The 15515-nt window shown below is 54.6% G+C and overlaps 1 protein-coding gene across 1 annotated transcript; it reads right to left on the bottom strand.

Annotated features, from left to right (window-relative positions):
• Nucleotides 1-968: 968 nt before the first annotated feature.
• On the bottom strand, nt 969-7016 carry C6H2orf50 (chromosome 6 C2orf50 homolog). The gene is given in 6 exon segments (XM_066237551.1): nt 969-1127; nt 1130-1165; nt 3277-3302; nt 3305-3315; nt 5567-5870; nt 6914-7016. Coding segments are annotated over 6 exon segments (639 nt in total).
• Nucleotides 7017-15515: the final 8499 nt, after the last annotated feature.

Below are 15515 nucleotides of genomic sequence, written 5' to 3'. Positions count from 1 at the left end.
GCCTGCTGTGGGGTCACGTGTTTCACTCTCATTCTGTCATTTTGCTTCTTCATTGAAGCAAGGAGGCTGTTCCCAGTTCTCTGTGCTCCCGGTTGGAAGTTCTGGGTCCAGACACAAGGCGGTGGCTCCCTCTTCACCCTGCCCACCTTGGCTCTATCTGTTCTAGGGGTGGCCCCAGGACCAGCTGCCCTTCGTATTCCAGGATCTCTGTGAGGCAGAGCCCTCCTCCTCTGGCATGGAGACGACACTGACTCTTGATCGGCCAAGGACCGGAGCTTCCTGCTTGGGATCAGCTGGCGGAGGCAGGGTCGCAGGGAGATACTTCTGCCTGGCTGTAGGCCTTTCCCTGCGAGGTCTGCTTTGCATGGAGCCCGGGATGTGGCTGATGTGGGGACTCGGGTGTCACGCAGCCTTTGCTGCCCTCCCAGCACTGGCTCTTACAGACTGTGTGACCTTGGGCAAGCCCTTAGCTTCCCTAGGCCTCAGTGTCTACCTTTTAAAATGGGGATAATCACACCCACCCAATAGGTTATTGAGAGGTACACAGTAGGTGTTCCTTATATGGTGCTTTCCCTACCTAGTACAAACTAGCAAAATGTTGTTGGGATTTGTAGGCACTGGCTCCTGAAAGTGTGGGGGCAGGTTCTTCCAGGTAGAGCCAGGCTTCGGCCCTGCAGGAAGGCGTTCAAGGCCCAGCCTCGCACCCAACTGGAACATGTCAATGGGGACTGGCGTTCTGTTGTGCACACCCCTCCCACCCCTCCCCCATGTCTCTCCAGCCTGTAATGAGTGTCTACTTCTAGAGGGACTCTCCCGACATTGCGGGGGCCATGGTCAGCTGCAGCCTCCCTTCACCGCACACACACTCACCCACCTGGGGCTGCGACACCCCCTCCTTGCCTCCTTCCTCCCACCCCTTGCCTCCCTCCTCCCCTCCCTCTCCTTGCCTATCCTCCCCCCCGCCCCTCCTACACAGGCTGCAGCTCCTCTTCCAGCTTCTTTTTCCAGACTCCTTCCACGAAGAAGTAATCCAGACCAGTAAGAGTTTTTCCCAGAGGCGTGTCCACCCTGCTGCCCACAGCCCAGTTAGAGGAAAGCCGGACAGTGACAGGAAAGGGAGGTACTTGAAATGCTCCGGCAGCTTGATGGGCCCCTTCTTACCACCCTGAGGAGAGGGGACAGTTCCTGTCACAAGGGTGGAAAACACCTAAGACATATGTGGTGGCAGTGCCACGGGTTTTATTCTTTTTGTTTTGTTTTTAAAGACAGACACTTCATTAGCATTGTTAGGGCAGTGCGGGGTACCTGAAGGGACCCTCCGGGCAAGCCCCCCCAGCTGCATTCCGGTAAGTCAGGGGATGAAGCCGGTTATCATACACAAGTGCGGGCTCTCGAGGGGTGGAGCATAGAAAGAAAGACCATTGGCTTCTGTGCTCGCTCAGGCGTTGAGCTGTACAGCCCGTGCAGGCTGGGTTTGGTGGTTTTTCTTGAACTTTAACACACACACAGAGAAGGACACAAACTGTACCTGTCCAGTTCTACAACTTTGCACCAGGTGAACACACCTGTGTACTCAGCTCGGGATGTAGAACAGGGTCAGCCCCGAGATGCCTCCTTGCCCCTCAGTCACTGTCCCCCACCCCTACCCCAAGGCTACCTGGACTCCACCGCTCACACCTCAGGTTGGTGGGGTCTGGTTTTGAACTTGATCTACATGGGATTGTGTGTGGGTTCTTTCACTCAAAGGGCACTGGGAGATTGATCCGTGTTTTTGTGTGGGTTGCCGTTCATTCATTCCCCTTGCACAGGGTATTCAGTTGTGCAACTTCTATGGATATTCCTCAGATTGTTTATCTAGTCTGTGTTTGTGTTGTTTCCAGTGTGAGGTCTCGTGAGGAGTGCTGCTCTGAACATTGGGATATATGCATTCTGGGGACTTCTGTAACTGATGGGTGACCAGGGAGGGAATGTAGGACTTCGGAACGATCTGGGGAGTGGGGCAGGCCCTCAGCCCTCCCCGCCACTGTTGTGGTCAACTTAGGGCTGCTTTGTGTCGAGTAGAAGGGGCAGGACCAGTTCTGTAATGAGATTCTGGCTTTCTCCTGGGAAAGTCCGTGCGGAGAGGTCCCCAGTGCCGGGCATAATGCGGCTCTCTGTGGTCAGGTGCCACATGGCCCTCAGCACCGAGAGGCTCTGTAGGGTGGAGGCCCAAAACAGGAGCTCAGCATAGGATGACAGGACCCATGAGCTGAACTTTCTATCCCAGAGCAGACAGAAACCCAGCAAGGCTGGCACTGCCGACGTGAACCCTTCCCTAACCTTGGCAAGGTCCGTGTCACTGTGGCCACCGCCTTGGTTGACTCACTACCCACTCATTTTCCACATGGTTCTCTGATCACTCTTCTTACGGCCAGATTCCTCCTTCCGTTCGCTCACTCACCCAGCACAACTGAGTGTTACTTTACTGGACACGGGGGGTAGGTGAGGGTGTAGGAATGAAGTCCCCTTTGTTCTTTCTCCTAGGGAGCCCACAGCCTGATGCAGTGGATCACTGTGGTATGACACACGATACCGAAGGAATGGGTTAGATATGCCAGTGAGTACAGAACATAGTGAGCTGGGGAAGCCCGCTTAGGAAGGGGAGGTTTCCCAGAAGAGGAGGCATTTGAGTGGGGTCTTGAAGGATGAATAAGAGTCCGTCAGGCTGACAGGTTGGGAAGAGCATTTCAGGCAGGGAACAGCATGCACATAGGTGTGGAGAAGAGAGTGTGGGATGAGCGAGGGAAGCAGGATTAAACTTCAGTTCGTCTGAAAGGTACAGGCTTATTGAAGGATTTTAAGCTGGGGAGAGATGTGATCAGGTTTGCAGTTTAGGGGAAATTATTCAAATAGATAGATCGGAGGTTGTGCTCTTTGAGGCAGGAATTAGTTCACAAAATATTTTACCCCAACTCATGTCCAAGTGGGGCACGCCACATGTCACCACACAGTGCTGATGTCCTCAAGAGGGGAAGATAGTTCAGCAGCAGATGGCCATCATTTCCAGTTGGTTCATCTTACTATAATCAAGGAACATCAGGAAAAATTAACTTCTAAGTGCTCCACACAAGTATTTTTTTTTCCCCTTCAAACTCCAGGTTTCTTGGAACAAGACTGTTTTTTATCTTTCTCCACACACCCCAGCATCTAGTATACCGTGGATCCTCAATAAATGTGTGGTGAGTGAACGCACCTTCCAAGTGCCAGTGAGGCTTAGGGGAAGGAACTTCGTCTTACCGTGGGGTCAGAGTCTTTCAGGAACTCCAGTTCTGAGCCCTGCAGAGGAAAGCACATTGGCAGGGTCATTTCTTCCGGTGACATCGTCACAGGTGACGTTCGCTGTGTCAGATCTATCAGTCGATGCCACTGACGTGTTTATTACCTCATGAAGGAATGAAAATAATTTTTAAGGGAAACAAAGTCCATGCATCAAGCAAGCGTTTATGGTACATGTTATGAAAGGAACACATTTCCATACCCAGGGGCGTTTCCTGGAGTGGAAACTGTGACAGGATCGTGAGGAAACCAGTGAGTGATGCACTCTGACCACGTGCCTCTGCCTTGTCACCAGGCCACTGGGGGAGTCCTCAAGTGTTTTGTGAGGAAAAATGGGTTGTCACTTCCCCAAATCCATGTCACCTTCCAGGGGATGTGGTGAGGGAGGTGGGGAAAGCAGGAAAAAGAGAGAGTGACCACAAGAAACCAGTTACTTGTGCTGGTAATTTTTATTTTAATCTACTTTGTAAAAGTCAAAATGATTTTTTTTTTTTTGTATTTTTCTGAAGCTGGAAACGGGGAGGGCCAGTCAGACAGACTCCCGCATGCGCCCGACCGGGATCCACCCGGCACGCCCACCAGGGGGCGACGCTCTGCCCACCAGGGGGTGATGCTCTGCCCCTCCGGGGTGTCGCTCTGCCACGACCAGAGCCACTCCAGCGCCTGGGGCAGAGGCCAAGGAGCCATCCCCAGCGCCCGGGCCATCTTTGCTCCAATGGAGCCTTGGCTGCGGGAGGGGAAGAGAGAGACAGAGAGGAAGGAGAGGGGGAGGTGGAGAAGCAAATGGGCGTTTCTCCTATGTGCCCTGGCCGGGAATCGAACCCGGGTCCCCCGCTTGCCAGGCCGACGCTCTACCGCTGAGCCAACCGGCCAGGGCCAAAGTGATTCTTAAGACTCATAATAAAAGTAGTTTTCTCTGCCCCAGTTCTCACTGTCCCTGAGCCCCCTGGGCTAGAGTCAGTTTCTGGTCTTTTCCCTGTTTCTGCACCTGCTTTTGGCTGCCCTCCCTGTCTGCCTGTCTGTCCCCACAGCAGCTTGCAGTGGGCGTTGTTGGGTCCAGTGAATGCAGGAAGGGATGTCCTCCTTGTGGGTCAGCCGGCCAGCATCTCTCTCCAGATGGCTGTCCCAGCTTCCTGGCCTGCTGGGTCCAGCTGGGTGGGGGTATTCCAGAGGACAGGGTGGGGGTATTCCAGGGGACGGGATGGGACCCCAGCTGGGTGGGGGTATTCCAGAGGACAGGCTGGGGGTATTCCAGGGGACAGGATGGGACCCTAGCTGGGTGGAGGTGTTCCAGAGGACAGGATGGGACCCCAGCTGGGTGGGGGTGTTTCAGAGGACAGGAATGGGACCCCAGCTGGGTGGAGGTGTTCCAGAGGACAGGATGGGACCCCAGCTGGGTGGGGGTATTCCAGAGGACAGGATGGGACCCCAGCCGGGTGGGGGTATTCCAGAGGACAGGAATGGGACCCCAGCTGGGTGGTGGTATTCCAGAGGACAGGGTGGGGGTATTCCAGGGGACAGGCTGGGGGTATTCCAGAGGACGGGATGGGACCCCAGCTGGGTAGGGGTGTTCCAGAGGACGGGATGGGACCCCAGCTGGGTGGGGGTGTTCCAGAGGACGGGATGGGACCCCAGCTGGGTGGGGGTGTTCCAGAGGACGGGATGGGACCCCAGCTGGGTGGGGGTGTTCCAGAGGACGGGATGGGACCCCAGCTGGGTGGGGGTGTTCCAGAGGACGGGATGGGACCCCAGTTGGGTGGGGGTATTCCAGAGGACAGGAATGGGACCCCAACTGGGTGGGGGTATTCCAGAGGACAGGAATGGGACCCCAGCTGGGTGGTGATATTCCAGAGGACAGGGTGGGGGTATTCCAGGGGACAGGATGGGACCTCAGCTAGGTGGGGGTGTTCCAGAGGACGGGATGGGACCCCAGCTGGGTGGGGGTGTTCCAGAGGATGGGATGGGACCCCAGCTGGGTGGGGGTGTTCCAAAGGCCTGGGTGAGACCCTCACAGTGAACACTGCAAAGCTGCACTGGCCATGCTCCCTGACCCTTAACCTGCCTCTCCCTCCCCTCTCCAGGCCCAAGGCCAGCTCTCTACTCTCATCTCAGGCTTTCTGCTCCTGGGCCTTGGCACTTTCCCACCAACGCACTTTGCTTGGCTCCCTTCTCCAGAAACTTCCTGGACCCCAAGTAGGGCTGGAGTCAGGCTGGGGCTCAGGTATGAAGGGTGGGCGGGACATGCACTCACCAGTGCTTCTGGCCCCGCCTCTCAGCCTCCTGCAGCTCCCTCCACAGCTTGTCCTGCTGCACACCATCAGAGACCAGGGCCTCCCGCTCCGCCCGTGGGGCCAGGCCACCTTGGGCCCTGGTGGGGACAAAGGTTGGTGGCCCGGTGGAAGGTAGTCAGTACCCAGCTGATGTGGTTTTCTGGAGCCCAGAGGTGGGGTGGCTTCCCACGGGTGCGTGTGTGCGCGTGTGTGTATGTGTATGAGAGAGAGAGCGACAGGCACTCGTGCTTGAGCTTGGGCGTCTTCTGAGACTCCCCCTCTTTCCTGTCACCAGGAGAGCCTCTGCAGGGGTCCTTGTCACCGCCCCTCTGGACCTGGAGAGCTCAGAGTGGCCGAGGGGACCGGGCCCTCCAGGCTGGGACAGCAGCTAAGCCCAGTTGTGTTTTGAGCTCTTACCTCTGTTGACTTTTGTCCTGGGATCAGGGCAGCTTCCCAGTGTGCCCAGAAAATGGCGGGCCCTGTGTGTGTGTGTGTGTGTGTGTGTGTGTGTGTGTGTGTGTGTGTTACATCTGAGCCCCAGGGTGGCATGGGGAGAGTTCCTGAGTCTCTGCTGTGCCCAGCTCAGCTGCCCCTTGGGGCTGTGCCCCCAGACCCCCAACTGCAGACCTCAGTACAGCACTGGGGAACTGGAGGGGCCCAGAGGCCTGACTTCTGGGGCAGGAGGGAAAGACCCCAGCTCTCAGACAGGACGTGGGTTTTGTCTGAGAGGATCAGCCTCTTGATCCTCGGTCGTTACCACAGGACCTTGGGAGCCGCTGCCCTTCTGGGGCATGTGAAGGAACAGTAATAAAGCTGTTCTGCCTCTCAGGTGTGCCCCTGAGAGGCTGGGGTGCGGCGTGATAGGCTGGGTGTGCTTACAGATCAGAGGCCCTGTGGCATGCTCTCTGAGGATGGGGAAGCTGTTAGGAGTTAGGCCAGGTGAGGGAACATTGGCGACACCGAGTGATTAATCAATCTATTCCCAGTGATTAATCAATTTATTCCCACTGCGGAAACCTGGCGGCTTTACAAAGCGCTCCTCCTTCCTGACCAGGACCCTCCCCGCCACCCTGGGCAGGAATTCCCACCCTCACTCTTTAGATGAAGACACTGGGGCCCTCACCAGCATGGGCGAGTGACTGCCTGAGGTCCCTTAGTTACTGTCTGACCCTCAGCCTTGAGTTGAGACCATCTGAAGGAAACAGGGAGAACCCAGGTGGGGGGCTCAGGTTCTGAACCGGGAGCTGTGACTGCTCTTACCCAGGCAGCCTGAGTTTGCCCTGTGGCCCCAGGTGTCTCGGCCGGGCTCGGCTGACACCCTCAGACACCTCTGGTGGCTTCTGCCCCAGCCTTCAGGTCCACGGCTTCCCGCTCTGTGCTGAACGTGACGGCAGCTTCACTGTCCTTTCCGAGGCCGATCCAGCCGGGCATGAGGAGATGTGCACAAGGCACCCTGGGGCGCGGGGCAAGTTCAGCCAGCACATCTGAGCTCGCTCTGTGTGCCAGCCCTGGCACCTCGTCAGGCTTCTGTGTTCATCTAAGAGCACCAAGGAGCTAGGAAAGGAACTGCCAGGTCGAGACTTTGGGGTGAGTGCAAAGGCTTGGATGCAAGAGAGAGCCCAGCAGTATTTGGGGGAAACTGGAGGAAGAGGCCAGGACTGAGGCTGGAGGGTGGGTCCCAGGCCACAGGTGGGACTCTGTTTGGAGCTGTGCCCAGGGTTTGCGTGCAGTGGGCGCGATGCTGCTGGCTCACAGCCCCAGGGGAGTGAGTTGCAGGGTAAAGAAGCATCAGGAAGAGGACAAGAAGCAGGCGAGGCGGCCACTGCTGTGCTCCAGGTAGAGGAGTTGTTATTTGCAAGGGAAAAGCATCCCACATAAACGGTTTTATTCTGGCTACCGAAATATACACTCAGTGGTTTATATTCTGAAGACTGTGAGTTTCTGAGGTTGGGGCCACTTTTAAGCACTGGAGGAAACATTCTGGGGCCTCCTCTTTATCATCATTATTCTGTAACTTAAGGCATTTTAGAAAGAAGTTGAGGCCCTGGCCGGTTGGCTCAGCGGTAGAGCGTCGGCCTAGCGTGCGGAGGACCCGGGTTCGATTCCCGGCCAGGGCACACAGGAGAAGCGCCCATTTGCTTCTCCACCCCTCCGCCGCGCTTTCCTCTCTGTCTCTCTCTTCCCCTCCCGCAGCCAAGGCTCCATTGGAGCAGAGATGGCCCGGGCACTGGGCATGGCTCTGTGGCCTCTGCCTCAGGCGCTAGAGTGGCTCTGGTCGCAATATGGTGACGCCCAGGATGGGCAGAGCATCGTCCCCTGGTGGGCAGAGCGTCGCCCCTGGTGGGCGTGCCGGGTGGATCCCGGTCGGGCGCATGCGGGAGTCTGTCTGACTGTCTCTCCCTGTTTCCAGCTTCAGAAAAATGAAAAAAAAAAAAAAAAAAAAAAGAAAAAAAGAAAAAAAAGAAAGAAGTTGAATTGGGAGTGATTGCATTGCAACACACGTCTGGGACAGCAGGGGGCAGCCTGGAGCTTTGCAACCTCTGGTCTGGAATCAGCAATTACCTCTTCATCCCAGGGTCCCTGGTAGGAAGCCAGAAGCCTCTAGGACAGGGGTCCCCAAACTATGGCCCGCCGGCCGCATGCGGCCCCCTCAGGCCATTTATCCGGCCCCCACCGCACTTCCGGAAGGGGCACCTCTTTCATTGATGGTCAGTGAGAGGAGCACATTGACCATCTCATTAGCCAAAAGCAGGCCCATAGTTCCCATTGAAATACTGGTCAGTTTGTTGATTTAAATTTACTTGTTCTTTATTTTAAATATTGTATTTGTTCGCGTTTTGTTTTTTTACTTTAAAATAAGATATGTGCAGTGTGCATAGGGATTTGTTCATAGTATTTTTTATAGTTCGGCCCTCCGACGGTCTGAGGGACAGTGAACTGGCCCCCTGTGTAAAAAGTTTGGGGACCTCTGCTCTAGGATCTGAGGCACTTTGCTTCTCTATGACCATTTCCTAGCTAAGACAGAACATGAGTGTAGCATCTGGAGAAGGTTTCCTCCAGGTGTTGGACAAAGGAACAGTGGATCTGGGCAGGGGACACTTTAAATGTTAGACAACAGTTAGAGCTGAACCCTGCCATGCTTAGCCCGCGGAACTGGTGGTGGGGTGGTCGCTGGTCTCCCAGGTGTCTCTGCCTGAGGCCACGCTGGCAGTAGAGCTCAAGGAGCTGGGGCAGTTGGGGAGAATCAGCCCTGGGTGGGCAGCTTAGGAAGCTGGGGTGAGTGACAGGGGGTGGAGGTGGGGGGTGGGGTTAACTGGGCAGCGGAGGCAGGTCTCTGGGACTGCAGCTGGCAGGGGGAAGTTCAGGTGTCCATCCTTCCAGGCCAAAGGCAGGCACCCCCTCCTCTGACCAGCCCAGAAGGTGAGTCCTCCCTCCTCTGGCTCAGGAGCTCAGTGTGTGTATCTAAGAAGACCCTCCCCAGTAGAGCTGTAACCTCCTGTCCTCTGTCTTTCACAGGGACCCCATGCCTGGCCCACAGCCTACTGTCGCATGGGTTTTGGGGCCAGGCAGGCAAGAGGCCTCGGTTGGGAGCCCACCTTTGCATTGCCCTGTCCTGCTGGGGCAGGAGGTGACCTTGGCCTTGCCTACCTGGCCTTTAGGGGCAGCTGGAGTGGGCAGAACGGCCAGACAGAAAGGGAGCCTGGCCCTGGCCGGTTGGCTCAGTGGTAGAGCGTCGGCTTGGCGTGCAGGAGTCCTGGGTTCGATTCCCAGCCAGGGCACACAGGAGAAGCGCCCATCTGCTTCTCCACCCCTCCCCCTCTCCTTCCTCTCTGTCTCTCTCTTCCCCTCCCGCAGCCAGGCTCCATTGGAGCAAAGTTTGCTCGGGCGCTGAGGATGGTTCTGTGGCTTCTGCCTCAGGCGCTAGAATGGCTCTGATTGTGGCAGAGCGATGCCCCAGATGGGCAGAGCATCGCCCCCGGTGAGCATGCCTGGTGGATCCCGGTCAGGCGCATGTGGGAGTCTGTCTGACTGCCTCCTGTTTCCAACTTCAGAAAAATGAAAAAAAAAATAACAGAAAGGAAGCCTGACTGGCAAGTCTGACCGAAGTGTTTCAGTGGTGCGGGCACCACAATGGCTGTGGTCAAGGGGGGACACCTGCTTATAGCCCTGCCTACCTGAGAGCCTCTACAGGCACGGGCTCCCTCAGCCTGGTGGGTGGGCAGACTCGGGCGGAGGGCATACCTTCTGTCAGGGATGTTGCCATCCAGATCCTCCACTGCTCCCCAAGGCTGAAGGCTGTCCCCGAAGTGGAGCGGGGGTGAGTGTGACATCCCTGCCACAGAGGGGACTTCAGCAGAAACTACTGCTGCAGGGGAGTCTTCTCTGAGCCCGAGCTGAGGCTGACAACCTGAGGTCCCTTCAGTCCTGGGGTTGTGTGGGTCCAAGTCCCCACCCTCTGACGTCCTGGAGCACCCTCCTGCCCCACACCTGGGCAGAGGGGTGTTGGAGTCACCGTGTCAACTTGCACATGTCCCTGCCCCGTCTCTGCATCCCGTCTGGGCTGCTCCCCATTCAGATGCCGTGTCCACACTTAGACTGTTTGCGCGACCTTCTCCCCTCAAACCGCCGGCAGCAACCCATCTCCTCACCCCCCCACTCAAGGTCCCGCCCACGGTTCTAATGGTGAGGAGCCACTTACCAAAGGCCCCCCAGGGGTCCCCTTCCCCCTCTTGCTTCTCTCTTTTCCTCCTACAGCCATAGCTTAATTTGCCTCAGGTGCTAAGAAGAGCTCAGTTGCTGAGCAATGGAGCAATGCCCCAGATGGGCAGAGCATCGCCCCCGAGTGGGCTTGTCAGCTGGATCCCAGTGGAGTGCATGCAGGAGTCTGTCTCTGCCTCCCCTCCTCTCAAAAAAAGAAAAGGGAAAAGGAAAAGTAGGAATAAAGCTCCCGTGTCCTGGTTCTGCTGGTGATGGTGGTGGTGCTGCTGGATCCTACACCTTGGGTGTGACTTTAAGCACCTAAATGCTCAATTTTATTTAATCCTAGCAACAACCAGAGGAGGTAGTATGTTAGCTAATTTTATGAGTCATTGACTGGAACAATAATTGATCAAACATTACCTTAAGTTTGTCTATGATAGTGTCTCCAGATGAGACTCATGTTTGGATCAGCTGACTGAGTAAGGCACATGGCCCTGGGGTCCCCAGTGTGGGTGGGCCTCACCCAGTCAGTTGAAGACATGACTGCCAGAGAAGCTGAGTGAGAGGGTGCTCTTCCTGCCTGAGTGCTGAGCTGGCATGTTGGTCTCTTGCCTTTGGACTTGAGCTGAAAAATCAGCTCTTTTTGGGTGTATTTGGACTAGAACTTACACCTTCGACTCTCCCAGGCCTCCAGCTCACCAGCCTCAGACCCGGGGACTTCTCAGCCTCCCTAAGCACAGGAGCCAAGTCCTTATAACAAAGCTCTTTACATACGCACATACACGTTCCCCGCAGAGCCCTGACTCAGACAGACAGGTGTGGCTGTCTTCAGTCTACAGATGAGGCAACTACAGTCCGGAGGAGTTTGCTGGGGGAGGGGGAAGTCAGTCAGAGAAGCACAGACTCGGCCACTTTGTCCTGGCCACTGTGCTCGGCTGTCCACCAGGCCTAGGTCTGTGCACTGTCTCCACAGCCTCTGGGTGAACCGCCTGAGCCCCCTGGAACAGGTGCCTGAGGGTCACGGTGAGCTGTCTCCTCCGAGGACAAGGGCTAGGAGCTGGGGAAGAGGAAAGGACGTATGGGAATGCCCCTCCTTGGTTTTCAAGGAAGGGACAGAGATGGGATATCTGTGTTCTCAGGTCTGGTGGGTGGGGAGGCTGGGACAGATGCAGCCTCTGTGACAAGTGACAGGACACAGCCCAGAAAGTCGGGCCGCATGGCGTCTGTCTGACAGCGTGCTGCGGAGGCCTCTTTTCGCTGCTCCTGTGTCCTTTTCCCAGGAGGAATCTTCTGTTCCGATCAGGGCAGGGAGGGGAGACTTGTTAAAGGATAATCACTGATGGTGATTGGAGGAGGAAGTAATATTTGAAGTGAACAGTGGGGAGATACAAGCGTTCACTTGGGGGCTGTGAAACCAAGTTGGGCAGAAGAATATTTTGTCGACTAATGGAACTTTCACAATCTCCTGCTTATTACGTTGCCCATATTAGCCTTGCTTTGATTCCCGCAGAGGCCAACAGCTGCCTCAGACAGGTAGGTTCTGTGAACTGGTGGGGAAATCTGTACTCAGCTGAGGTCCCTGGGAGACTCCGTGGACCTAGCCCAGCCCTAGGCGGGGGCCCTCAGCATCCGTGGCTGCACCGTCTGTCCAGGAGGATATTTGCTCCAGATGATTAGCCCTCACGGTGTGTCTGAACTGTAGGCCCCTCTCTCGGTAGAGTGAGGGCTGCCTCCTGGGAAGGAGACCGTGTTTGTGTTTGCATCTTGCGATGTCCCCGAGAGCCAGTGTCCTAGAATGGGATGCCTCTTGCATTTTGCATTAGGGCTGCAATTCATTTAGAAATTTCATATGCAGGAAGGTGGTAAGACACAGAGAAAGACAGCGGGCAAGCACTTAGCGGTCTAGATGGCAGGGAAGTGTCCCTGCCTGCCCCTGCTCACCCATCTGCACTGACACTCAAAATGCAGAGTGCCGTGTGGCAGGGCCGGTGAGGCTGTGCTGGAGGACACGGCGCCTCCATGGGGCAGGCTGGGCCAAGTCCCTGCCCCGCCAATTTCTAGTTTTTGTGTCTCAGAACCTCTCCCTTTGGAAGAAAATGGTAATCAAAACAGTCACCCAATGGGGTTATGTCAGATGTGAAGTGTCACAGGTTACGTGTAAAGTTCTTAGAGACCTCCCTGGCAGCTAGTGAGAGTAAGGCTGGCTCATGTCATTATGATTGTATGAAGCCCACTGGGTAGAGTGACCCTGAGGACATCCCTGAGGTCCCCAGAGGGTCCCCAGTGCTGGCTCTGCAAGCTTTGTTGCAGCTAGGACAGCTCCCAGCGAGGAACCGAGGGCCGCCCTGGAAAGGTGCCCTGTACGGCCTTGTGCTGGGAGACTGGCCCACTGGAAGAGAGAGGTAGTCACTGTTCTCTGCAGCTGCCGCTGGCCTGGCCAGGGTTCTTTGTTGTTTTGTTGCCATCATCGTGCCCCGTTGGGAGCCTTGTTTATCTTGGTTTGCCTGCCAGCGGGCCTGATTTTCACTTTCTCAACAATTATGCAGATCTTAGCCATCAACAGCTGGGGGCTCATTTAAGCCAGCACATGATCGTTGTCCCCAGTAGAAACTGAAGCAAGACTTTCCCTCAGCCTCGGGACTGCACCTGCGTGCCAGCTCCACCAGGCTGGCCTCACCTTACATCTTCCTGCTGGTTGGACCTTGGTACCTCCCTCACCCCCTGCCCCGTGCTTGGCAATTCATGTGCCACTCAGGTCTCAGATCACAAATCATCCCTCATAAACTGTGACCACTAATAATGAGCGCCCTACCCAGCTCTCTGGCAGTCTCTGTCCCCACGTTCTTTCCTTCTTAGCATGTATCACTCGTATTATTTTCCTTCTTGTCTGTTTCCCTCAATAAAGGTAAAACATTGCAGGCGCATCTCCGGCCAGAATGGTGCCTGGTGTGTAGTAGGTGCTCAGTAAACAGCTGTGGAAGGAGGGAGGGAGGCAGGCATATCCCTCTCTCACATGAGCCTTCCCGGTTTGAGCCTTAGGATTCCAAGGGCTTGGAAGGGCGGATCTGAGGTCATGGGGCCAGCATCCCTCAGGGGGCAGCGGTCCCTTCTGCAGTGCCCCCGCCACTTGCCTCTGTCAGACTATTGCCATGGCAGAGAGCTTGGTTCCAACACTTTCCCCTTAGGAACGCCTTTCTTACTGATTCTGCTCCCTGGCCTCTGTTCTGCCCTCTAGAGCTGCCAAGAATGACACGTGATGGCTGTCTGAGTAGTTGAGGATGTCTCTCAGACCGCCAATGAGTTGCCTTTTCTTCAAGACGAGCCCCTGGTCTCTCCAGACATTCTCCCACGGCATGGGTGCCGGGTGCCCCACCTCCATCTCTGTATATCAAGCACCCTGAAAAGTTTCAGGGTGTCCTTCAAGGCGTCTATAAAACCCTTGTTATCATTTGTCGTATTCTCTACAGGTGTGCAGTTTTGTGGTGGGGAGAGGATCTGTGGTTGCCATCAGTTTTTCTTTTTTCTTTTTTTTTTTTTTTACAGAGACAGAGAGTCAGAGGGAGGGATAGACAGGGACAGACAGACAGGAACGGAGAGATGAGAAGCATCAGTCATTAGTTTTTCATTGCACGTTGTGACACCTTAGTTGTTCATTGCTTGCTTTCTCATATGTGCCTTGACCGTGGGCCTTCAGCAGACCGAGTAACCCCTCGCTGGAGCCAGCGACCTTGGGTCCAAGCTTGTGAGCTTTGCTCAAACCAGATGAGCTCGTGCTCAAGCTGGCGACCTCGGGGTCTCGAACCTGGGTCCTCTGCCTCCCAGTCCGTCGCTCTATGCACTGTGCCACCACCTGGTCAGGCAGCCATCAGTTTTTCAAAGGATCCTCGACCTCAGTGGTTCAGAAACTTCTAGAATCCCAGCGGTATCTAAACTTTCGGGGCAGGCCTGCTGTCCTGCTGCACAGAGGGCGTTTTCCTCCCTGATAATGAGCACCCGTTCTAGGTAGTGTTTCTCTGACCCTCCCCATGCTGGTTCTTCAGCGCGTTCCGTTCTCTTTCTGTGAGTAATAGCAGGGTCCTGACAGTGCAGGTTTTGATCTGTTTGGGGGCCATGGTGTCCAATGTATCAAGCTCAAGATTATTATAAACCTTTCTGCTGCCTCTCATCATTAGGTAGTAACTTTGCTGTCTTATAAAGTGCACTGTCTTTTTTTTCTATTAATAAATATTTGACTGATTTTTCTTTCCCTGTCCATTTATTTTGAATTATGAGAGTCTGTATGTTTGAGGTGTTTCTCTCATAAACAGCATCAAGCTGTCCTAAATTTTAAAAAAATTCAGTCTGACAACTTCTATCTCTCAAGTTTAGTTCATTTATACTTGTCATAATTATCAATAACTTGGATTTTCTACAATTCTATTTCAGATGTTCTGTTTATCCTGCTTTAATTTTTTTCCCATTTCTTCTATTTTGAAATAAACTTTATTTTTCTTTTTTATCTCTTTGAAAAATCGCCTATCATTTTAGTGACTGTTTTAGATTTTTTACGCTACCTATATAACTCATTTTCTCAAGTTCTACAATGTTTCTATCCTCCCAAACATTTTATATAAGTATGAAAACTTAGAATGCTTTCACTATAAACCCTCGTCCAACTGGGCATAGGGCATAGTATTAACGCCTGATAGTTTGGTTCCACCTTGTTTTAATACCCCTCAGATTAATTACAACTTTAAAAAAATTATTCAGTGCAAGGAGGGGAGGCAGAGGGACAGACTCCAGCATGTGCCCGACCAGGATTCACCCAGAAAGCCCACCAGGGGGCGATGCTCTGCCCATCTAGTCATTGCTCCATTGCTCAGCAACGGAGCTCTTAGCACCTGTGGCAGAGGCCATGGAGCCATCCTCAGTGCCTGGGACCAACTCACTCTAGTCAAGCCATGGCTGTGGGAGGTGGAGAGAGAGAGAGAGAGGCGAGAGAAGGAGGGATAGAGAAACAGATGGGCGCTTCTCCTGTGTGCCCTGACCAGGAACCAACCTGGGACTTCCACATGCTGGGCCGACGCTCTACCACTGAGTCAACCAGTCAGGGCCTAGTAATAACTTTGATTTAGTCACTGCTTGTTCTGCTTTCCTGGCACACTTACTACTTTCTTTGCTTCTTTCAGTTCTTTCGTGTGGGTTCACTTTTCTTCTCTTTGAAGCATATCCTTTACTGAAGAGATACTG

Source organism: Saccopteryx bilineata, chromosome 6 (assembly GCF_036850765.1).
Source record: "Saccopteryx bilineata isolate mSacBil1 chromosome 6, mSacBil1_pri_phased_curated, whole genome shotgun sequence".
Classification (NCBI taxonomy): Eukaryota; Metazoa; Chordata; class Mammalia; order Chiroptera; family Emballonuridae; genus Saccopteryx; species Saccopteryx bilineata.
The sequence above is the reverse complement of the archived record's forward strand: the minus strand, read 5'-3'. Positions and strand labels throughout refer to the sequence as shown.